This window comes from Neolamprologus brichardi, chromosome 14 (genome assembly GCF_056152115.1).
Source record: "Neolamprologus brichardi isolate AB-2024 chromosome 14, ASM5615211v1, whole genome shotgun sequence".
In the NCBI taxonomy this organism is placed as follows: domain Eukaryota; kingdom Metazoa; phylum Chordata; class Actinopteri; order Cichliformes; family Cichlidae; genus Neolamprologus; species Neolamprologus brichardi.
In genome coordinates, this window is record NC_142117.1 from 7,840,207 (window position 1) to 7,866,769 (window position 26,563).

The following is a 26,563-nucleotide window of genomic DNA, read 5'->3' on the forward strand; positions in this document are numbered from 1 at the left end:
ATGCCATACCCTGCATTTACGGACTTCCTAAAATCCACAAGGAAGCTGTCCCACTCAGACCCATAGTCAGTAGCATAAACTCAGCCACTTATAACATTGCAAAACACCTTGCTACCATCCTTGCTCCTCTCGTGGGGAACACCCCACACCACATCAAGAACTCCACCGACTTCACTGACAAGGTCCAGAAACTTACCCTGGATCCAGATGAAACCATAGTGTCCTTTGATGTAGTCTCTCTCTTCATGTGCATACCCACCACGGAGGCAGTGGAGACTGTCAGAAAACGACTACAAGAAGACAACTCCTTGGAGGACAGGACCAACTTCACACCCGATCAGATTTGCACACTGTTAGACCTCTGCCTCACCACTACATATTTCAAATACAACGAAGGCTATTACAGACAAAAACATGGCTGTGCTATGGGCTCCCCCGTGTCACCTATTGTAGCCAACCTTTACATGGAGGAAGTGGAAAGGAAGGCTCTTGGCTCTTTCAAAGGAAGAGTACCCAGCCACTGGTACAGATATGTAGATGACACCTGGGTCAAAATCAAGACACAAGAAGTGGAATCCTTCACTGCGCACATCAACGCTGTGGATAAAAACATCAAGTTCACCAGGGAAGACACGAAGGACGACTGTTTGCCTTTCCTGGACTGCGCTGTGCACATTGAAGAGAATGGCAACCTCAACATCGAAGTTTACCGGAAGCCCACACACACGGACCAGTACCTCCTGTTTGACTCCCATCACCCTCTGGAACACAAACTTGGAGTAATTAGGACCCTACACCACCGGGCAGAACGTGTTCCCTCTAAGCCTGAAGGGAAAAAGAAGGAACACACACATGTAAAGGAAGCACTCAAAATGTGCGGCTATCCTAAATGGGCGTTTTTAAAGTCAGCAAAGAGGCACAGAAAAGAAGATCAGACACCAGCGAGGGAGGATAAGAAGGACAGGCGCAACAACATTGTCATCCCCTATGTAGCCGGTGTATCAGAGAAACTCAGGAGGGTTTTCTCCAAGCATGACATCCCGGTGTACTTCAGACCCAGCAACACACTCAGACAAAAACTGGTTCACCCGAAAGACAAAACGCCAAAACACAGACTTAACAATGTGGTGTATGCCGTACAGTGCAGCGAGGAATGCCCAGACCTCTACATTGGAGAGACCAAACAGCCACTTCACAAGCGCATGGCACAACACAGAAGAGCCACCTCCACAGGACAAGATTCAGCTGTCCATCTGCATCTTAAGGATAAAGGACACTCTTTCGAGGATGCCAATGTTCACATTTTGGACAGAGAGGACAGATGGTTTGAAAGAGGAGTGAAAGAAGCCATCTATGTCCACTGTGAGCGACCATCTTTGAACAGAGGCGGTGGTTTACGACACCAACTCTCTGCCATCTATAATCCAGTTTTGAGATCCCTTCCCAGACGCCTTAAGGCCCACTCACACCCTGGGCCATCTGACCTCAGGAATTCGCATGATAAGGTGGGGCCAGGTTTCACAATGAACTCACCCGAAACTCTGGCTGATTGGGACCCACACCCAGTTCCACACCTTGGCTCAGGCGATTAGAGGATCATCAGGGGGTCCTTTTGTCCCTCTGTGGGGGGACACTCCCACTAGGGTTATATCTGGGACTCTCCACCATTTGACCTTAGAACTGAAGAAGCCTCTCGGATGAGAGGTGAAACGTCTTCAAGTAACTTAAAGAAGTCCAGACGCTTTTCTTTGCAAGCTCCTTTGACTACGATGACCTGGATGACTGAGAACCTTCACAGACACTTATTAACAATATTTACTCGAGGTTTCTCCTCAATTCCCCTCCTTATTAAATCCTTCCTGTATCATTTCATATGCCATAGAGTTAAATGTTGATTATTTTAAGATACTATTTAACAATTTTATAGCTGAGCAGGGGGTTGCTCTAGCTCAGGATGTAGAGCAGGTCATCAGCTGATTGGAAGGTTGGTGGTTCGATCCCTGGCTCCCCTCCAGTCTGCATGCCAAATATCCTTGGGCAAGATACTAACCCCCACTGGCTCTCCGATGCACCCATCAGACTATGAATGTTCATGAGTGTTAGTTTGAAAGCACTGACGAGTATAGAAAACAGTGCTTGTGTGAATGGGGCGTGTTGTACAAAGCGCTTTGAGTACTCCAGGAGAGTAGAAAAGCACTATATAAGAATCAGTCCATTTACCATTTACTTTTCATGTCTCCTTTAAAACTGACACTGTTCCTTTTCTGTAACACCTGAAATGCAGTTTAACCACAAATGGTTGCCATAGAATTTAAGGGCAAACAGTAGAAGGTTAGTACAGGTCAGCTTTCAACACAATAAATGAAACGGTGCCCGTTGGCCTGTAAAAAAAATATGTTGGGCAAGCTGAGTGTAAAGCTGCTTGCCCATTTGGGCAAGTCACACCGTTTCCACCTTTTGATTCACCTAAGAAGCAAACTGACTGTTCTTCATCTCATACACATGCACACCTTCATACACCCAGTAACCTTTTGCACAATGCTCAGTCGTTTGCACATTTCTGTTGCACTGTTGTGTCTGCACTGTCTTTGCTTTGGGGTTTGTTTGTTTTTTTGCAATTTTTGCACATAGCAATTTATGTAGTCCTGTGCTGATTGTCTGTTATATGTCATATGTAGCACCATGGTCTTGTAGGAACACTGTGTCGTTTCACTGTGTACTCTACCACTACACATGGTTAAAATGACAATAAAGCCACTTGACTTGACTTAAAACTAAAGAAAATGTATCTGTTCATGTGCTCCCATCTAGCTCCCAGTTGTTTTACAAAGCAACAGCTCAACTACATTAAAAACAGACTAAAATTTGTAATTTGCTGACAGCAGCCACCCTGTGTCTTTCTAACAGTGATACCTCCAGCATGCAGGGGTTAGCCTGCTAACTTTAATGTATTAATTTTAAAGTGTAACTTACACACTTTTTTCTGATACAGATTTATAACATAAAACATATAGATCTACTTCAAATTATGCTTTATTCTCGTACAATAAACTGAATTTTGTAAGGCAACTTTATATTGGACCATCACCAAGTCAGATCCCTCCATTAACAGATAATGACTCTCTAACAACCTATTTTTTCTCATTCATCCAGACCTTCCATCTGGATTTTTACACTACCCCAATCTCATTTAATAACACAGGCTGACTCATAGTTGGACAAAGGACTGACCCAGCTTTTGTTTTTGGAGCTGATGGCTTGTCAATTTACACGTTATTACAAAGACGATTAAAGAGAACACAGTTGTAATTTGCGCATCACATGGCAACAAGCTGGTAAAAGTTTGTTTTTGTCTAACTGAAGGTCACTGCATCTGTGAGTTCTATGCCTTCCATAAACACCCTTTGGCATCAATGCAGAGCACACAGTCGAGTCCTGATTCTTGGCCAGTGACCCTACCATACAGTGTGTGTGTGTGCGTGTGTGTTTTACATGCACATGTGTTCATGCGCGTTTAAGCCACTCGTCCAAGTGGCTGGTGCCTGTGCAGCATCAGCAGCAGGACCACTCCACGCAGCTGGGGCCATTGCTGATAAAGCTGCGGCCCACACAAGCCTCTTCCCACAAAAACGCATAAATAAAGATAAAGCTTCAAACACACACCAATAAAGGGGAATGCAAGCAAGCGCACACATGCACTCACACATCAGTGATCAGAAAAAACAAAAAAACAAAACAGAAAGCGTGACGGGGATGTCAGACAAACACCCAGGCTCTAAAATTGCATACCTTAACTCTCTCTGTGCAGACACATGCACGCGCGCACACATTTAGACACACACACAGACACACTTAACAAGCAGGCATCTTTTCCGCTACATCATAATTGCAGCCCCCTTCCCTCCCCTACGCAACAGCAAATTTAAGGGAAAGGGAAATATTTCTGCTAAATTAGTTATGCTAATTACACAGTAGTTCTCAGGGGGAGAGACAGCGCTAAATGGCTTTTAATTCTTTTCGCCTGGAAAGAGATGTGGGAGAGAGCCAGACAGAGAGCACAGAGAGAGAGAGGACAGAGAAAGACAAAAAAAATTGAACGAATAAACACATAAACAACTGGCGTTCAAATTTGCCCAGTGACACAGCAACAGTGAACTAACAGAATTAACAGCAGGGAAGGGGGGGCACACATCATCTTATCAGCTCCGGAGGCCTTGGTCCCCTCGGCCGACAGGGAGGGGATAGTGGGAAAAGTTTTGAGGCTAACTTCGTGTCCTGTAGCCTTTGCCAGCGGTCACATAGTGATAACGAGGCATGAGCAGATAGCACACAGCACTCTACATGGAGGGCACCAGAGGAAACACTTGGTACTGAGTGTGGCACACTCAAAGCTACTTATTCTCTCACACTCACTTTTGAGCAACCCGTTGTTCACTAAAGTATACAGTGTATACTGGCGTCCACAGTGCACTCCTGTGGCATTTAGCCATTGCTAATTTGAAAGAATAGCGATGAAGGAATCGCAGCTTTGAAACATTTCCGCCAAATTACAAAGTGAAAACTTTCCCCCACAGAAGACGTGCTTTTGAGTGAATTTCCAAAGCTTCAGTAGCTTTTGCTGGAGCTTATTCAGACCTCTGTAGTAAGGCTATTACCAAAATAAAGAGGACATCAGCTCCATTTTAACACAGTTTCACTGACCTCTAAGTATCCTACAGAATATAAACCTCAAATGGCCTCAGATCACGCTACATTTCTGACAGTCTGTCATGTTTATGCACCGACTCACACTCTTAGATCCTCCAATGCTGAACTGTTGGTCGTGCAGCAGTTTCCAGAGATAAAAAGAGGAAGTAGCTTTTTTTTATCTTTCTGGAATATAACCAAACTTAAAATATTGGGGAAGCAAACTCGAATGATACTTACAAGAAGCTATTAAAGGTGCATTTTTAACTGATGTTCTTACTAAGTCGCGATTACCAAGTCTAAGAGGAGGAGCTTCAGCTAGCTTCAGTGAGCAGACAGCTACAGAGCAGATGCACAGTTTCTTCATCAGTATCAGATCAGCCTTCTGTTATTTCTCTGCATTTTTCTGCTTCTGTCTCTCTTTCGCTTCATGTCTCTGTTTCTCAGGGTCTCTGTTTATGTACATTTTATATAAAATCTTTGTGTGGATTTCTTGCCTTTTTTCATGTTAATATGCTTTTATATCCGTGAAGCTTTCTAAAACCTTTCTGTGCCATACTGACTTCATTTGACTCAGCAGGTAATATTCAGAAATGGGGATTTCAGATTGAGATTTTTAAAAACAGCTGAGTTAATCTGCTAAATGGGAAACTGTCAGGTATGAACACATTGGATGGAGGTCAAACACGTTACTAAAGACACTTGCTACCTGTCTATATTTCTGCTGCTTCTTTGTAGTTATCTGAGACCTACAGAAAAATCATCAACATGCTGGCAAATAAAATTTTCTCTCACAGACACGGTCTTTTAATTCTGCACTTTAAGGGCCTGGACAGCAGTCTATTCAAAGCAGTTATGAACACATTCTTAGGTATTTTATAGATATGGACTTATTCTGTTGTGATTGCAGTAAATACACATTGTATGCACGCAAGAAAAAGCTGGAAAAAAACATGCCACATGCCTCTAAACAATATCACCAGAGGGATTCCTCACATATCAGTTTTTTGTATTAGTATTTGGCAACTCTGTTTAGTAAAAATTTATTTCTATTTTATTGATCAGTTTATTTGTGAAAAATCCCCATGCAATTATTTTGTTAACTAGCCAGCTTCTAGCTAGCTTATACCCCTGATAAAGTCTGTGGCACTCCCTAGAGGATGCTGTACTGTAGTCGGACACACTTAAACACCAACATCATGGACAACAGCTGGCGATGATTGTACCTCTGCTGCTTTAGAGATACAAGATTTAATGCAAGCTGCAGGGTCGAGCGAACAAGAGCTTCCGTAAGTGAAAGCCCGCTTCATTTGTTGCTACGCCACGTGAACCAATACTGCAAAACAGAACAACAATTAGCATAGCTGCTGTTATTGCAATGCAGTACAATGGAGTTGGGAGTTCATCCACAGGACAGACAGACTCACTGAAGAGGCACCTAATGATATTTCTCTGTTATTTTCCCAGGCATCGCTTCATCTTCGACCTTCACCGAGTTCCGATCAATAGTTCTATTGCGAATAAATGGTTCCATTCAATATCGAAAATAGAAGCAGCTGTTGTTGAAGAACATCATCTTACAAGTGCTCTCCTTCTGTGTGAATGTCCTTAAGTGACGAATTCAATGCCTAAACTGCTCTCCAGGAGTATAATTGTGGTGCTCAGCTCCAATATGCAGCCATCAGTTTAATCCACTCATATTGTGCACCTAAATGTTCAGAGAACAGCTGAATAAATCCCACTGCGCCCAGATCCAATATTACAAGAATTACTTATCAACCTCTTTGTTTTTCCTCACATACAGTATGTTTGACGTTTGCTGCTGTATCCCAATTTCGGCTTCACTTGACTGATGTGTCCTTGATATGGGCAGAAGTGTTCTAACATGTCTTCCGCCTCATTTTCAACTATCACTGCGGAGGAATATATAACGGCAAATGCAGCGCTGGAGGCAATCTGTCACAACAATAAAGCGATGTGTGGTTTTTAAACAGTTCCATTTCCCCCATAACAAATAAAAACAGTGGCAGTTAACACGTTGGAAATGTATTTCACAGCCAGCGGAGAAAGTATGAATCTTTAAAACAAAACAAAAAAAAAACACAATAATACAGGTTATTGGATTTTCCAAGAGATTTTTTGTGTGACACCATCAACACCTCACAAAGAAAATATGAAATGAGTCATAAAAAGTTGCAGATCGAATCAAATGCCTGGCTGTGTCATGATGTCATTGAGACACACACACACACACACACACAGAGTTGTGCTACTGTTATGTGAGAATGGTTTCCAGGAGCTTTTATAAATCAGAATCACTGCAAGCATCCTAGGAATACAAACACAGCACACACACACTCTCTCTCTCACACACACACACACACACACCACAAACATTGTAAATTTAAATCTCTAAGCATCTCCACACGCTGTAGCTTGAGCATCCAGTTCAGGCTGCGCCTCCACAAAAACAAACAGTTTTATTGTCAGTCCCTGTCCAATATGGGGCTATAAGCAGTGGCCAGTTTTATGTCTTTTAATTAGTACACCGTCACTATAGCAGCATCCAGCTGGCAAACAACCACCTCCAAATACACATATACATAAACAATAGCACAGGGAAAAAAATACAATGGGGAGCGCAGTGTGCTCAGTGAGTCAGGAAAAAGTGATGGAGAACATGTGCAAGAAAGCCATAAGCCTTTATAATGGCACAGAATCTCTGTCTACGTGTGTGTACCTGAAATTAGGTGCCGAGGCCCATTCTAGGGCGAGGCAAGCCAAGTCCACAGCAGCGTACACCAGCAGGAAAAAAATGGTCACAATGCTGGCGATGGTGTTGAGCTTCCCTGAAAACAGGACCAGCTAGAATGACCGAAACAAAGAAGCAGGGAAAGAAGGGGGGAAGACAAACAGAGAAGAGATTAGCATTTAGAGCAATACTACATTCAGTCAGAACAGTGCATTTTAATTCTTTTTTATGACTTTTTTTTTCCAGCGCCTAACAACTTTTCACTTCCAAAAATCTAAAATATGAAGTTAAAGCCATGTCAGCTGCTCTGATACATCTGAGCTTCGTTTGCCTCTTAGCTGGATATTTTCCAAAAATATAAAATAACCAAAGATAAATATATAAAATAATACCAGCAATCAGAGAATTGTTGGAGCTAAAACGTCTCAGAGGCTTTAAAGTGAGGTCTTAACAAGGGCAGAGGTTCCATACATTTTCAAGCCAAGGATCCCTAGATAATTGAGTTTTGGTCCCAAGAAACCTTTTTGCTGTGAGATATGATTATCTGGCTCCACTGTGGCAAAGAGGTGACATAAAGGATAGATTAGACTAGCATCTAGGGAGCAAGACACCGTTAAACTAAACTGTTCTACATTTTTCTGGGGATCTTGGAAGGACCACAGGTGGTCATCTGGCTCCACTTTGGGAGCCACTTACTGAGGCTAATGTTGAGTTTTAATTAAGATGGCATCAAGCCTGCTGTTCAGACAGGCAGCTATGCTAGCTATGGCAGCTACGTGACAAAACAGCCACATCCGCTTGCACTTTATATTCTCAGTGGCTGATTCGGGGGGAGAGCCGTACATCTAATAATAATGACAGCACATAGATGTACGAGACTCACCCTTTCTTACAGAGGTGCACTAGTTCACTTCTAATGGAGCAGGGAAATGATGACCTCATTATAAGCCCTGCTCCCTGCCATGTTCCCTGATATCAGAATGTGTGAACAAGGCTCGAGTGCGAGTAATGTTTGGACGGGGAAGTCACGAATAAAGACAGTAAAAGCTTCGACTGTTTCACCTGACAACAGTTTACTTAGCATAATAAATTACAATGACATAGCTTAATGTTTGGACTAGAAATGGTCGTTTTGGATACTGGAGTATTAGACTGTTGCTGCATATACATCTTCTTCTAAATATATATGTCTCCCTCGTTTTACCAGTACCTTGTAATCAACCTAGAATCAACACACTACTATTAAGCTGTGAAAGAAAAAACATTATTTTTTGAATGACTGTATCAGGTCATCTCTGTGTTAGATGTGATGATGTAGAATATCCCGGACAACTTATGAACACTCATTTAGACATTTGTTAGCCATCTTATTCCCTAAAACACAAAAGCCAAAAATGGGGTATTTACATATTTATTAAATGGTGGAAAATAAAATGTGAAAATGCCTAAAGCAGTCATAATTTCAGGCATCTAACCAAAAATTAATTTAAAAAGAAAAACCTACATTTAGACCAGTAATGCAAAAGGCTAAGTTATATGCACAAAGCTACAGCACAATTTGAATTTTATACCAAATTATGTTGTTCTTGACTTTGGGCCACGAGCTGCTAAGAGTAAATGTTAAAATGTGTCAATTATAAGACTAATACTCACTTTACTTGCTTGTCTCAAACTACAAGTTGCAGAATGTGCCACTAAATGCTGACAGCAAAGTTTAAGATCAGAAATTCAAATCATTATTAAATTATAAGTAGCTAAAAGCTTCACAGACAACTGTGCTAAACTGAAAACTCAATTCTGAGGGCTTCCTGCTCTTTCTGTAAATGCTTCAAACTTTTTATTCACTTCAATTCAGTTTTAGTTATAAAGAGAATTTTTTCAACAACAGCCACCTTACAGCAGTATATATTGCAAGCTAAGCACTCTACAGTATTAGAAAGAAGACTCCAAAATGAAGTGATCTCCTTTTAGCAGCACTTGGCATGAGTGGGAAAGAAAAACGCCCTTTTAATAGGAAGAAACCTTTTGCAGAACCAAGGTCTGCGACGGCAACTGGGGCAGTGAAGCATTGAGCAACAGGAGTGGGGGGGGGCAAACAATCTGAGCCTTTAGTAGCACAGCTATGGGATGGTTCAGGTTCTGGCTCCCATTCTACTTTGAGAGACTTCTTAAGTTGGAAACTACTTGTCCATTTCTTTATGGACATCAAAACTATAAAATAACACTCAATGTGTGACATTTATTTAATTTATTCTATGTTGCACTTCATGGTTGTAAATATCCATATATGTAATAATATGTATCCACATCCAAGAGAATATTATAAGCAGATATCTCAGATGTATTTGACATGACACTTTAAAAATAAACACACATGATCACCCCCCCTCCTCAGCTCACCTATCATTCATTTGAACAAAACTCTAATGTCACAGTAATACATGTGTTCTACTTTCACAACACCATCACACAAACCATAGCTTAGCTGTTCATTCAGTGTGTAAATTACACTCATTTGCAACAATCTCTGTTGGATTGTGGTGCGAACACGACTAAATTGTCAGAAATGGATATCTTCCCCACTGCTACCTTCCGTTCCTCAAGCACCTCACCTTCACTTTGGTGGAGGAACAGCACACGTAAATCTTTCAGGTAAAGACCGTCATTAGCTCTTCTATGCCGAATGAAACATTTCCTGCAGTTGTTTCATCATCGTGGAGTGAGCTTTTTATACGTGTTTGTGAGCTGCAGGAGCTGATTGCACAGACCAAGGAGGTAACTGCTGTACTGTACAAACACAGAACACCGCCTCTCTCTCTCCTTTTATTGTGTGTTTTATGATTTGCTACTGAGAAACTTCTCCAGAGTTGGGGAACATATTCATGAGCTCAAGGATATATCATTGGTATGTGTGGAGGGGAGATAGCAGCCACCATAAGGCAGATGTACACCGAGGAAGAGAGAGGGTAAAAAATGTAACGGTGGGGAGTTGAAATTAATGATGTCACATTATTGACAGGCGGGGAGAACAGGTCACCAGATGCACCGAGGGAGCAGTGAGGCTGGAGAAGTGGGGGAAGACAAAGGAGAGAGAGGAAGACAAGTGAAAAAGAGAAAGTGTGTGAGGGAGCACTGCTGACCTCTGACAGTCAAAGTCAGTGGGTGTCTCTTCAGTGCACCCGTGGGAGCTGGCTCTACCAGAGCATTAATTAGCCATTAACTCAGACACAGGGCTGCATGTACAACCGCTCTGACAGCACACCAACTGAGTGTGAATGAGTTGCGTTTGTGTGTGCATACACACACCATCCCGCTATTATGCGCTGTTTTAAAAGACTGTTTTTACTGGAGAGCAGTGTGCATTAATTGCCACGCAGGTCCTTGCAGTGTACGGGCTCACACACATGTTTTTATTAAATAAAAAGAATAAAGTGGAAAACGCTGAGTAATGCTTTTTACTACAGAACTGTGCTTTTCCAGACATGGCTAAGCATTACAGGTAACAATCATACAGCACATTCTAGAGTGTGTATTTGAGTTCAGATGCAGAAAGCCGGGTCCATCAGTTAGGACAGAGACAATTCGGTACAACACCACAGTGAATTTGAACTAAAACAATCAAGAATTAAAGACTTTCACCTTTCATTCAAGAGGTTTATAAAAGAACTTGACTATGAAGACATGTACAATTTATTATATTAGTGTTTATAAAACGTAAAATGATCCTATCATGTTAACACTCAAATACAGACTAGAATGTCAAATGATTGGACCGGTACTGGTCCCAAACTCTGGAGTTTCCTTGTGTGTAAGGTAACCAGGGATGCCACGGATTCCATCAGCAGTCATTTCAGATTAAATTTGCATCCATGTCCATAACATAGCCCCCCTCAACTCTTATATCCAACTCAAGATTCATGATTACCGGCTGGAGAACACCTGGTGGCTCGACAGGTCTGTATCCATCTGAATTGTTCCAGTGAGCTGACTGAAGTGACCTGTTGTCAGGTTTCTCTACCATCAGGGTTGTGACTGGCAAATTGGTTTGCTTTCAGAGGCAGCCACTGCCACTGGGGTTGGTTTGCTGCCTACGAGTCATCAAAAATGTTCACATCTGTCAAGATTTTAGATTCCATTGAGATTATTTGAAACCAAACGCCTGGCCTGTAGGACAAGCCTAAAACTTAAGCCTAAAACTGTGGTCAAACATTAACAAACATCACCGGCAGTGTAAAAATGACTAGTCAAGCATCAACAGTGATGAAAGCTGGATCTGAATCCAACACTAACAATTTAAGTTGTCCCAACAACACATCAGTGCCCGATTAGTGCTGGATAGTAGAATCAAAACTATGGATCAGCTTGGGTGTACTGTTATAGCCAGAGCGTTCAACACAACCATGTTGGTTGACATATGACAAATGCTGGTTGAAGAGTGGGACGCCATCACACAGCAGTGTGTGACAAAGTTGATGACCAGCATAAGGAGGAAGTGCCAGGCTGTTGCGGCTTTGTCTGGTTCATCTTGTTTTGTTTTTGTCAAGTTTATTGACGTCCTTTGGAAGTGACATACATACCATTTATTTTTCTTGGGTTGCAGCCTATATTTTCAGATCACCATCCAACCCTATGCTCTTCAATCTTCTCTTTAACCATTTATACTTTTCTCTCCCTGCATTCCCCGACCATTTCTCCTTTACTTAGAAGTCCAATAAAAATCAAAGCAAGGCCCCTGCCTCCCTCTTCCCTCCTCCTTCCTTTTCAATCCTGCAGCACATGAGAGTTTAAGGCAAGATTACAATCAGACTTTTGTCATCAGTGAATCATTCAAATGGTGGAGGAAGAGGCAGAGAGAAAGAGGACAGGAGTCAATGATTTCTGATGATGGCAGCAGCGGCGACGCAGCTAACGATTTCCATCTAATTGCTCCTCCTCCGCTCCTGGTGAGTGCCGGAGATGAAGAGAAGGGGACGAGAGGAGGACAGCGAGTGAGAAAAAGAGAGGGCGCAAATAATGACAAGCCATTCAGCCTTTAACACTCACCTCTGATAATGATGGTTTAGTCAGGCCTATTTGCTCCTAAGATCCTCCGCCTGCTCTTCATCTCTATCCCCACCCTCCTCTCCTCTGCCAATATTTTCTCCTGGTCTAAATTGGCTTCTTTCCTCCACTTAGGTGACACAATAGAAGAGAAAAACACTATGTGCTGTCTTTTGGACAGAGTGGGAAAAAAGTGCCAGTTTTTTCCATTCAGCTGCTCTGATATTGTTCAGTCTTGTTCGGTTTGCGCTGCCTCTATACTTTAATCACCTACACACCAGGTTGTTGCTAGTAATGAACCCAGATGGGAAGTGAATCGATTAGATGATAAGTTACTCTTGTTTAGTTATAATTTTGCTTGTCAAAAATGCTTCTGAATGGTTTCCACCTCCCTATTTTTATTCTTGGACAGTTCTAAATAGTTTGTGTATTTTATACTGTGAAGCTGAAGGCTTAAAGGAACTGAATGGATTAAGTTGTATAATGTTAATTCCACTTAAAGGTTTTGAATTCATTTGACAGCCTTTTACAGCTGATTATCTTGATTAACTTGAACTAAACATCTGCTTATTAACAAAGCCCTAAAAAGCACACTTCCACGCTATTGGTATGATATTGGTGCGTGCTGTGGGAATTAACAGCAAAGACTCAATGTGAGCCCCATCAGGCTGAAGAAAGGTTCATCCATGCAGTCATAGATTGGTCCAAGTGTGAAGAAAGACAAAATGTAACAGCAGCCACCACCTGCCACCTGTTTGTCAGCTGCACTTTGAGCTTCGTATTGTAGTCTCCTGAGTAATCGTGTCTGAAATAGCTTTTATGTTTCAGCATAAAGAAATAAGTATGCATGTTACAACATACTAATGTGGTTGTGTTTTATTTACAACTGTGACACTATAAGTGAAGTGAGTTGTTGGTTTGAAGACTAACACCATGCTAATGATAGTAGAAAGGAAAGTGAAGAGGGGGGGCTGTATTGACAGATTGACAGATGGGCTCAATGTGCGATGGTGAAGAGAGAGTGAAGGTGAATCTGTCCATTTAACAGTTGATCTACATTCCTCCCCTCACCACTCCCTTAGAGACAGGACGATGAGCTCGGCCATTTAGGAGAAGCTCAGAGTGGAGACGTTATCCTCCGCACTGAAAGGAGGGGGTTCGAGTGGTTCAGGCATTTGACTAGGTTGCCTCCTTTGTCCTTCCTATGCAAGGTGTTTCAGGCGTGTCCAACTGGGAGGAGGCCCAGCGGCAGACCCAAGACCCACTGGAGGGACTACATCTTTTTCGCTAGACCCCTCAGAAGAGCTGAGGGAGGAAAGCTCTCTGCCTCTCTGCTTAGACTTGTGCTCCCTGATCCAGAAAAGTGGCAAAAAAATGAGCAAACAGAGGGATAGATGTTCTTCCTAGATTGGAGAAATGAAGTGAGAAGTCTGAAGCCTGACCTTTTGGCTCACAGGGATTACATTTACATCCACTGGCCTCCCGATTTGAAACAGCCACCATTGTAACAAAATATATATGACAGAAAAATAAAGAAACACATGGGTCCACTTTAATCTAAAGGGACATAAATGCCTGCAGCAATTATGAATAACATTATAAACTGTCAGATATCTGACAGATACTGCCTCTGTGGTAGCAGTCTGTAACCATGTTACAAAAGTGAGATGCACTTCATCTTGATCCATTTTTCTTCCAGCTGCTATCCTCTGCAAATCCCACAGCCTGTCTGTCTGTCTCTCTATTTATTTATATGTCTTTGTCTATCAAAAATTTTAAAGTGTTATTAATAAAAGACGGGGAAGGAAAGGAAATTTCAGCATCCTCACCTACCAATCAACACAGTAGAACTACTTAAAGTAAGTAAGTTGTGCTTTTTTGGAAAATTCACTGAACGCTATTAAACCAAAGAGACTTTAGTGATGCAGAAGCACGCCTTTGGAACGCATTAGTCGACAGAATAACTGACTTCAGGTGCCATTTGTTTAATGCAAATGCACAAATTTAAGCAGCACTATGACAGGTGTGCGTGGATGCAGATTGAGCAGTGATAGAAAAAAAAAGACATCAAACTGCTCAGGCTGAACTGGTGAATGAATACGTTTAGTTTGAAGGGAGAGAGGACTTTCTGATCTTCTTGCCTGAGGAAAGTTTCTTTGAAAAACACTGAACAATCCAAACAACAGGAATTCCCGATGATTTTGTCCCTCTACCTTGCCAACCTTGCATTAATTATACAGAAATAATATTGGCTTGTTTGAAGGTTCTCTACCTTCCTTATGTGCTGAGGATTTTATCTCCCGTAGAAGAATGTTACTGATTTCAGTGAAATATTGAAAGCCAAGTCTAAGGCTAGTGTTGTCTTGTTTGGACGTTTGATCACCGAAGCTCTTATTTTTGACACAGCATTTCTTTGCTTTTAATTTTGCTATTCAAAACATATTTCCTCATTTGGATTTGTACAAAACATGAAGCTGACGGGACAAACTCTAACATTAGACTCTTTTCTCCTCAGCCCACACTGATTACAAAACATTTACTTACAGTTATTTAGCAGTACTGCTTGACGTGATATAAAGTTGCACTTATCTGCTGATGCTGATTTGCTTATCACTACTAACCTGCACTAGGAACCAGGAGATCAGCACTGAGACCCAGGGGTTGCCACTGCGAGATGTCTTCTTAGCCAGCCACAGCGCCTTACCTGCAGACGTGAGAAAAAAAACAAAACAATAAAGACAGTGACCTTTTGAATCTTAGTATTAAAATATTTAGCAGCAGCATCACCGTAACAACAGTCTCCCATGTTCACATCAGTAAAGCATGTGTCAACAGAACAGCTTAATCAGTGAAAGATTGTAACGAATGGCCTTTCTCGGTTTTAATAGACAGTGTTATCTATTAAATGTGCTCGTAGAAGCAGAAAAAGGGACACAGCTTGACACAGTGTCGATATCTGGGGAAGTTAAATAGCAAGTGCAGAGCACTGGGGTGTACTGAGAATCACAATTATTGGGTTAGCAAGCTATGTTGAGCTTAAAGTTTTCAGTGTCACAAAAATTGATTTTTTTTTTTTAAACTGGCTAAATCACCATGGTAACTTATGCCTATGAACATATAACCTGTTCAGAGTTTTATTTATATTAAGTTTCAGTTCAAAACCAGCAGGAAGCTTCATGTTTTCACTGATTCTCTGCAGTATAGATTCTCTGCTAAGGAGACACAGTTTATATGTGCAGTTTGTTGAGCTACACCTTACTAACACCACCAAATTAAGCTCAACACCGTCAATGGAAGTGATGCTAAAATGTATAAATGTTTTACATACATTCACACACCAAGAAGACCTGTTCAATAAGTTGAATAATTAATTTTATTTTGATGTGCTGACAAACTAAAGCAATTTACACACCTTTGGTAGACTATGAAAGTAACGTTTGATGTTTAAATATATCCAGTTTATAGTTTCAGTTGTGTTACTAATGCGCAGCCTCTTATGAGCAAACTCGTCATTTTTAATCTGTGTTTTGATTTTTCAGAACTACTGCAGTAAAAATAACAGCTTAAAAAACACTTCATTTTATCATGGTCATCATCTCTGACTAGCATAGGCAGAACTGACAGGGATTATTTTGTGTGGAAGAAGAGTCACATGGTGCACAAAACGACTCTTTTCATGTGAGGAAGAAATAGAAAGCTTGGATAGCCGAAAACGCTGATAACTAACGTTGTGATATCCATTATCCCTCACTGGGTTTCAGGTTTTGTCACAGCAGCTGATCCAAAGAAAGCCTGGCCGTATTGAACTTCCTTCGCTGTATACCCCACAGGTGTCAGTCATTGTGCCTGTTGGTCTTTGGTCTAATGCTTAGTTTATGTGTGCCATTTTTCGACCTCATGAATGTGAGTGACGTGAAAAGCTAAGTCATAACTGCTGGTGTGCACCACGCTTTAGTGTCGTTTTGTATGGTTGTGTACCTCTCGCTTTTCGTAACCTGGGGTGTGTAGCGCAGCCATTAGTACATTGAAATGCAGGTGCGGCTGTCGCAGTCTGCATGTGCAACAGTCGAGGCAATGACCATAAACAAGATTTTGCTGGTATGTATTACTGAAAGTACAGCCAAGTCCCTTTGACGATCTAATTTGTCACTCTTTAAATTCTCAACATTACACTCAAGTAGGGAGATATTAACACAGTATGAGATTTAAAAAACAAACCCCTCCTGGAAGCGACTGCCAATCCCGCTCCGACTCGCTAGGTTCTGTTACTGCTTTCTTTCCATTTTTAATTTTTTTCCAAGAGCAACAGATATAAATAATAACCGATGATGGTAAAGTGCACAGAACAGATCTGATTTTCACTGGGGATGGTATTTTCTACCGTTACTGACATTTGCACAAAATTCATGTAATTAACTAAATGTCTGCTTTGAAAAGGGAGAGCGAGAGAGAGGGAAAGCGAGTGGGCAGGCGACAGCGAGGGAGACAAACTAACCCGACGCGTCACTCTATTTAATACCTTACAGGCCTGTATGGTCTATTGAAAGATATTTACATACATTTACATACGTGTCATAGCTTGCACGACATTTCATCGTGTGGCGATGATGGTATTTGCTTTGAACCCTGTGGTGGCTGAGCACAACAGAGGTAAGACTGGTGAAAGACTATGGAGACGATAACGAGGCTCACGCGGTGGAGAGACGGGAGCTGCAGGGACGAGGCGGGCGGTCGAGGGGGATCTGAGTTTAAGAGTAAATTTCACAGATGGTAAAGGACTGGAATTAAATCAGCACGACTTTAAAGTCAAATCAATGCGGCAGAGCAGGGAGATGGAAAGGATGAAGAGAGGCAGGGCAGAGGTGAAGGAGTTAGAGATTAGCAAGTGGGAGGAAAAACAAAGAACTTCTTTTGAGTGTGTGTGTGTGTGTGTGTGTGTGTGTGTGTGTGTGTGTGTGTGTTTGTTGGGAAAAATTGACGCATCCATCACTTAGTTTGCATAGGACAGTGGCAAGGTTAAGCAGTGAGCAGCATGCATGAGTGACAACAACCAGAACAACACACACGTGATGATCCTACTGTCCCTTTTACACACACACACACACACACGCACACTACACAGTTATGGTTCCACAGTCACTGACTCTTAATTAAAGAGATTAATCTAACTTAAATTAACCCTTTGGGTGTCAGTGAGTGAACAGACTCGTACCAGAGTCGTCTGCCTCTGCTCCGTCAGATCACTTCATCGAGGAACTCTGACTAATACGGCCATTTATCTCCCCTGACACACACACGCACAGAAGTGCGGCTATACACACAGACAGAAACGGGCCAAATCCATTTGCAACAGACTTAACAAAAAAAAGGAGAGGACGGGATAAGGAAGTTGCTCAGAGTCATTAATAACGACAAAGCAGCAGGCAGCGTCGACTCACACAGAGAAGTGATTGAAATCACACAAATGCTGCACTCGCTTGATATGGGAATGGCTTTGACTCAGAGGGTTTGTGTTCAGTTTTTTCAGAGTTTTTTCTTTTTTTTAAGAAAAGAAATAAGCACCTCTGATTCCTGAAATACACCACTCGCCTACACATGGACCTACACACGTGACAAAAAGTTTCTGCTGGATATTAGGACTGCTTTTCGATTTCCTGTCACGGTGAAAGTACAAACAAAGTGTTTGTCTTTTAATCTGTGTAAAATTTAAATAAGAAACAGGAAGCAGTAATTTGAAAATCTCAAACACATTTTATTCACAATAAAACACACAAGTATATCAAATGTTTACGCTGAGTCTTTTTACTATTTCATGTTGCTCATTTTGAAAAAAACGAAAAAAAACGTTGGGACAGCTCCATGTTTACACTGTGTAGCATCCCATCTGCTTTAAACAACAGCCTGTGAACATCCTGATTGGGAAGAGGAGTGTTGTCCCATTCTGATCTGATAGAGAGTATAAGTTGCTCTAAAACCTGTGCATACCTCTAAGTATTGATGGAGCCTTTCCAGATATGCAAGCTGCCAATTCCACAGGCACTGATACATCTCCATACCAGAGATGCAGGCTTTACTGATAACAAACCAGCTGGTCCCTTTTCTTTTTAGTTCGGATGATGAAGAATCCAATTTTCTTAGAGAGAATTTCAAATTCTGCTTCATCTGACCACAGAACAGTTTTCCGCAGTTCATTTTAAATGAACTTTGGCTCAGAGAAGATAGCAGTGTTTCTGCATCATGTTGAAATATGACTACTTTGTATCAAAGAGCAGCAGTCCCCAACCCCCGGGCCACGGACCGGTATCGGTCCGTGAGTCACGAGAGTTGAGCCTCGGGTGTGAAATTTATGGTTTTCAGGATTTTTATCGGTTTTTAGCGTTATTTTTTTTTTAAATCGTTTTTATCGTTAACTCGGTTTCCCTGGGTCTTCTCCCATGTGTTATGAATAAATCTAATTTTTTTGGTACCGGTACTGGTTTTATTTCGTTGTATTTATCCGCGACACCGGTCCGTGAAAATATTGTCGGTCATAAACCGGTCCGTGGCGCAAAAAAGGTTGGGGACCGCTGTCAAAGAGCTTCAACAGGCATTTGTGGATGGCATGGTGAACTATGATCCCAGAAAATGGGTTCATTCACTGATTTCCATGACACTATCATGACGGTTTTTAATGCTGAGCTGCCTGAAGGCCTGAAGATCACAGCCTTATCCCTTGCACACAGAGATTTCTTCAGATACCTGAATCTTTTGATGATACAACAAACTGTAGATGATCACATACTTTACAATTCTGTTACGCACTCTTTTTTTAAATGTGAAAATGTAAACACAGCTATGTGTTGGGTCTGTGCTTCCACAGGCCCCGCTGGTTTAGAAACTTATTCCCGTTAATGACAAGCAAGGAAACAAGACGAACACCAGGCTCCAAGAAGCAGGCTCTTGGAGCTGAACGCTCCTCACCTGTCTCCTAGCCAGCATCTAATAAAAAGCCTTCCTTGCTGCCTTTTATTGAAAACAATTACAGTACACACAAGCACCTCCCATTGTAAACCCCCCTATGGTTACAAAAGATAAGTACTATGTGTGTATGTGTGTGCACGTGTGTATATGTGTGTATGTATGTGCGAGCATCTGTATGTGTGTGTATGTGTGTGTGTATGCATGTGAGTGTGTGTGTTTGTGTTTGGGGGTGCGTTTGTGTGACCTCCTGCTCATCAAAAGGGTCATAAAAGCAGGAAGCTTACTAACCCAGAAAACAGAACCTTCAGATAGGATGTCCCTATAATAAAACACTACAGCCTCCCCCGTGGCGATCGTGGCTCAAGAGTTGGCAGTTTGTCTTGTAATCGGAAGGTTGCCGGTTCGAGCCCTAGCTTGGACAGTCTCAGTCGTTGTGTCCTTGGGCAAGACACTTCACCCGTTGCCTACTGGTGGTCAGAGGGCCCGGTGGCGCCAGTGTTCGGCAGCCTCGCCTCTGTCAGTGCGCCCCAGGGTGGCTTTGGCTACAATGTAGCTTGCCATCACCTATGTGTGAATGTGTGGATGGTTGAATGTGGTCAACCACAGGTCCTTAGGGACTAGTAAAGCGCTTTACAAATACAGGCCATTTACTAACAAACTGGTTGAAGAGGTGGTCAGAGACAAAGGAATGTCTTTGATCATGCTTGAACTAAGACTTACAAATTTAAGTAACACAATGACAACATTTAACAATTTGACTCCAACACTATGTAATCTATAGTCAGCACTGCTCTGTAACAGATCGCTTGCTCCCACTGTTCACTCTCTGGAGGTGTACATGAGAACAAAGTAACAATTTTGTTTCTAACATTCTCTCCCATTGATCTCTGTATATATAACTGAAATCCCAGCAAATGTATAACATTTAACTATGTGTGTGATGTCTTTGTCAGATGATGGTGCAGATATAAAAATCAGATTACAGAGTGCACTTTTTTTTTTTTAAATTTTGTATAGAAACTGTCACAGCTTGTGTGACTCTGATCAGAGCTTCAGTTTACCTCACTGTTGCAAACTTAGTTCAACATTTAGTTACTTTTCTTATTTCTTTAGCAACTTTTTCCTCAAATAACAACCTGGCAGAAAAGACATTTGCGTTGCTTCTAACTTTGAGTCACTACCACACAGCCATCATGTTTAACAAAGGTGTATAATTTTGTCAGATGACACTGAGGTAAAGTATTTGCTGTAGGTTACAATCAGCTCAAAAAATTAGAGTGACCACAGCTCTACAATAACTTAGAAACACTACCAAAGACGTTTTCTTATACTTTCAAGGCAGTAAGCAGTTCTAACATTGTAATCTGTGGGTCTGATTTGTCTTGAGCCTAATGTGAACGTGTTAACAATATTCCACAGGCATCTACCAGACGAGCCTCATGTAGAGGACCACACTGATACCCCCCTGCTGTAGGAGTAAATTTATTGCTTTCAGGAATACCCAGGGGCATTCCCAGGTAGGGATGGGTACCGGTGTCCGGTGCCATGATGGCACCGGTTCTGACATAAACGGTAGTAACCAGACCGAAAAGCAGCGCACATTTCGGTGCTTTATTTCGGTGCTTTCTTTTCCTGAGCTGTGATACACTTTAGATTCTAGCCAATCATTTTACGTTTCCGAGGATAGTAGGCGGGTCCAGGTACGTACGTTCTTTTAGAGCAGAGCTACAGATTAAAAATGCCCAAGGCAAAGCGGTCAGAAGTCTGGCTGTACTTCACAGCAAAAGATGCAAACTCAGCAGCCTGCAACAAGTGCTTTAAGCTGATACTGTGATACTGTCAAAGGAGGTAACACCTCAAATCCGATGAAACACCTGGCGACGCATAGCGTTTTTTTAACAGCCGAGAAATGCGGCGTATTTGATAGCTTGCTGCGAGACCTCACACCGTGCACATCTACTGCGGGTGTGGTGCCTGTTATCGGACCCGGAGTTAGCAACATCCCCCAAAAACTGGAGGAGTAGAGTCCTGGCCCCTAGCCCTGCCAGTGTAGCAGAAATGATGACGGATGATGATGGCAGCAGCAGCCGTTCTTCTCTGCGTGAGTAGCTTAATGTTGTTCGTGTGTAATTTACGTTGAGTAGGCTAACCACGTTATTACATTAATGCATGTAAGGTGAACTAGCAAACACCGTTGTAGTTACATGCGGCTGTCTTCTTCTTTGATGGCAGGTACTCCCTTCACCCTGGCCAAAAAGGCTAAAATAACCAAAGAAAAAGTGGAAAACAGTTAAACATGAGAGGTTTTTGGACAAAGTTTGTGTTTTTTTTCCATTGTTTAAGCACTGCTTCCAGCCAAGAGTGATCCCATATATGCCCCCATAGCTGAAAAGGCTAACATTGTTATCTTTTTACAAAAAAACAGCTGAACATGAGAGGTTTTTGGACCAATTTTGTGTTCTCCATTCTTTAAGCACCGGTTTGAGCACCGTTTAAGCACCGGCACTGTTTCAAAAGTACCGGTTTGGCACCGGTATCGGATAAAACCTAAACGATACCCATCCCTATTCCCAGGCCAGCCAAGAGATACAATCTCTCCAGTGTGTCCTGGGTCTGCCCTGGTGCCTCCTTCCGCTGGGACATGCCTGGAACACCGGAGGTGAGGAGGCAGTGCTATGTGAGATGCCTCCTGACAAGGAGGCATCCTTGTCAGACGCCCAAACCACCTCAACTGGCTCCTTTCGATGTGGAGGAGCAGCGGCTCTACTCTGAGCCTCTCCTGGATGGCTGAACTTCTCACCCAATCTCTAAGGGAGAGGCCAGCCACCCTTCGGAGGAAGCTCATTTCTGCCACTTGTATCCGCGATCTTGTTCTTTCGGTCACTACCCACAGCTCGTGACCATAGGTGAGGGCAGGGACGTAGACTGACCGGTAAATTAACAGCTTCACTTCTACACTCAGCTCTCTCTTCACCACAACAGACCGGTCGGTACAGCATCCGCATCACTGCAGCCACAGCACCAATCTGTCTGTCGATCTCCCGCTCCCTTCTCCCGACACTCATGAACAAGAACCCGAGATACTTAAACTCCTCCACTTGGGGCAGGTGAATGTGAACGTGTTAAGAATATTCCACAGTCATCTAATAGATAAGCCTCATGTACAGTGGGGCAAAAAAGTATTTAGTCAGCCACCGATTGTGCAAGTTCCCCCACTTAAAATGATGACAGAGGTCAGTAATTTGCACCAGAGGTACACTTCAACTGTGAGAGACAGAATGTGAAAAAAAAATCCATGAATTCACATGGTAGGATTTGTAAAGAATTTATTCGTAAATCAGGGTGGAAAATAAGTATTTGGTCACCTCAAACAAGGAAAATCCCTGGCTCTCACAGACCTGTAACGTCTTCTGTAAGAACCTTTTCTGTCCCCCACTTGTTACCTGTATGAATGGCACCTGTTTGACCTCATCATCTGTATAAAAGACACCTGTCCACAGCCTCAACCAGTCAGACTCCAAACTCCGCCATGTGAATTCATGGATTTTTTTTTCACATTCTGTCTCTCACAGTTGAAGTGTACCTCTGGTGCAAATTACTGACCTCTGTCATCATTTTAAGTGGGGGAACTTGCACAATCGGTGGCTGACTAAATACTTTTTTGCCCCACTGTAGAGGACCACACTGAATAGGAATACATATTAGAGGAAAATATGAGTAAACTCATTTAAATTGGAAAAAAATATATATCAAGAAGGAATAAAAAAAAAGTCTCCTGAACCTTATGTTCTAACACGTACTACAGTGCTGCCAAAAGTATTTGTCCCCTTCCTGATTTTCTGGCAGAGAGCAGAACTCACAGTTTCATAAGTAAGGTCCTAAAGCAGCAAAACAGTCCAAGACCATCACACTACCAACTAACATGTGTGAGTGCTAGTGTGATGTTCTTTCTATGAAATGTTGTGTTAGTTTTATGTCAGATGTAACAGGACTCAAACCTTCCAAATAGTTCCATGTCATCACAGCACTGAGGATCAACAAGATGTTTTTGCCTAATATGAGACGAGCCCTTATGTTCATTTTTGGTACTCGCTGGAGTACCTATCCTTAGAAATGGCTTTGTAACCCAGTCATCGATCATCTTTTGAGAATGATCGATGACTGTGTTTCTCAGCTGTTTCGTTAGATCGTGTCATGATGTGTTTGCTTTTTGAGCTCTTTTATTCAAATTCATTTTGTCACATAGGTTTCATTTAAATGATTTTCTGGAAGTAATTAGGCATGAGTGTGGTTAGTGAAACAACTCTGCTTTCAAAACACAATGGTTAATCACACTTCATTCATGACTGATGATTGTTTTTTTCTTCAAAGGGCCAAATGGGTGTCTATAGTTTTTTTCCACATAACACATGAAGTCATCATTAAAAACTACATTTTTTAATTTACTCAAGTTATCTAATATGACTTTTTTTGATGATCTGAAACTGGTGGCAAATATGCAAAAAAAGAAATCAGGATATATAAAATACTTTTTTAAAAATATTTTTAACAAATACTATGAAAATAACAGATTATATAAGGCTTTAAAAATACTCCAGCTGAAGGGTAATTATGGCTCTAGTTATTAAAGCTGATGATATTGATGATTATTTCACCTGCATCAACTATAATCCATCTTATCGCCTTGCTGCTATTATTATAAGCAATATAAATTTTACAGTCAAGATTAAATGATATCATCTTAAGATTTTTAAAGAGTGTTTATCTCTCTGCAGCTGTAGGTACAGCTGATTGTCTGGCAGCCAACACTGCCATGAAACAGACACCAATGTTTTCTCTGTTGTCAGTGGCATTTTCATATAACAAATCACATCTGTGTTCCTAACATATTTTAAAGACCGAAATGTCAGTAATGCAATTAAAAAAAAATCTAACAATGGTTTCAGTCGATTTTGCGTCCCTTGGAAAAAAAAACAAAAAAACATAGAGCCACCTACCAAACAGGTCATCCTTTGCCATGGCGTAGAGGACACGTGAGGCCCCGATGAGGTTGCTCATGGCAGCAGACAGCGTGGAGGAATAAACTCCGATGAGGACGAAGGGGTGCCACACATTGATGTCTCTCAGGAAACTGTAATCCCTCTGAAGGAGAAGGCTGCAACGGTTTGGAGAATAAAATTGACAGATAGGAGGAACCAGAGTGAATATTAAACTATATAGGACAAGTACTTTAACAAAGCACTGGGATTTTAGGGAGAGGTTTATGGCACTGAACACTGTTGAAAAGTTGATAACTTGAGGATTTCTTGAACATCTTCAAGCACAGTTTTTTGGGGGAAAAAAAAAGATCGAGCTCAGTTTTGACTCCTTTCTTAGTGCTTTCTATGTTTTAGAGTTGCTGATTAATTAGAATGATTTTCCCCTCCCATTTAACAAACTAGGAAAGAAGTCGACAGGAACATCATGGAATTTTAAAACCATTGTCAGAAATTTTCCCAACCTTTCAGATTAACAGAGTATATCTTAGTACAACTTGGTCCTAGAAAAACTGTGTGTGTGAAATATCCACTTGCTGTTGCTTTTCTGTAGTTGTGAACTCTTTAATGAACAAGTTCCAGACAGCTTTTGGTACATCTCTGACACTACATAAACATACCACAGCTGCATAATTATGCATCAGATACTCCTCATTATGTTTGTCGCCTAAACAAATGACAGAACATCTGCACCACAGTAAAGTCTGACAACACAACAGAGCTGCTATTTTTGGATAAATACACTTGGTAATTGACACGTCTCTGCAAAACACTGAAATGAAAGACATAACATTTGTAGGCACAACTTCATTTAGAACACACTTCAGTTGAACTATAGGTCATATAAAGGTTAACTAAAAGGGTTAAAAGGAAATACCAAAGGTTAGGAAGCAGTACACATCAGACAAACAATTCAACATACCAACCAGTAAAATGCTTCCCTCTGGTGGTGAAATGTGGAATTCTACAAAGAGTAATTACAAAATGTAGCTTTAAATACTTGTCCCATTGTTTTTATAGCTCAATTGCAAATATTTAAAAAAAAAAACCCCAGCTGTGACAAAATTAGAATTTTTATATCAAAATTGAAACTTTAACATAATCTTAACACCTTTAAAATGAGTTTTGTCAGTTACAAGTTCTGAAATAGTAACACAAATGTCAGCAAAATCCTAACACAATTCCATCTTGGTATACGATGATAACCAAGTAACAGAACCCACCCCAACAGAGATTATTAGCCAATACTATCTGTTTGCTAATTTATGTGTTATGGTATTTATAACAGGCAATCAGGTGAACTGACCCGTGGTCTTTTTTTTTTTTTTCATGTTTTCTGATATTCATCGATGCTGAAGAAAAATCCAAGTATGAATCAGAACTTTACTTCAAAAATCAAGGTGTAAATAAACTAATAATTTTGGAGAACTTTTACAGCCCTGATGTTAATCATACAGGGCCAGATATTGCTCTCCAATTCACTATTTATCTCAAATGATTTTGATGCCCTGTAACAGATCTGCACTGACTTTTGGTGTGAAGACAAAATGGTAACCTGCTACAACCTAGTACGAAAAAAGAATGATCTTCCATCAACCCAGAGACTTTCATTTTAATCGTATTCTGTTTATATCAGGAGCTCTAAATCAAGTAATTCAAAGGGTTATTTATCATTTCAAACTTGTTTGTGTAAAATGCGCTGATGTCCAATGAAAAAGAAAAAGATTGAAGAGGAGGTGATGATTACAATGCCGGGGTGTCTAATGATGAGATCCTGAAATAGCGGGCCCACTACACTGTGTGTTTGTGTGTGCGTGCAAGATTGTGCTCTAGACATGGAGAAAGAGAGATCAGAGAGTACAAAAAAAAAATCAGCAGGGAGCGCATGATTACGGCCAGCCCCCCCCACCTATTTTCAATACAACGCAGCGAGAGAGATGAGAATTAGAGTGCAAAGTATTTCTCTCTTTTTCCTGATCCATCTCAGTCTCTCTTTGTAACTTAATACACACACACACACACACAGTCCATCTATTCCCCTCTATCTCTTTCATCACGGTGTTTTTAAACCCATTCAAGAGGTTTTTCT

The 26,563-nt window shown here is 41.4% G+C and overlaps 1 protein-coding gene across 1 annotated transcript in view; it reads right to left on the reverse strand.

Moving 5' to 3' along the window:
- The window catches only part of zgc:153039, a 76,425-nt gene that overhangs the window by 22,505 nt on the left and 27,357 nt on the right, over positions 1-26,563 (reverse strand). Inside the window, exons 7-9 of the mRNA XM_006801178.2 lie at positions 24,436-24,593; positions 15,100-15,182; positions 7,427-7,551 (exon numbers count right to left, since the gene is read on the reverse strand). Of these exons, the coding sequence (XP_006801241.2) occupies positions 7,427-7,551; positions 15,100-15,182; positions 24,436-24,593 (366 nt within the window). The remainder of the gene's footprint in view (positions 1-7,426; positions 7,552-15,099; positions 15,183-24,435; positions 24,594-26,563) is intronic.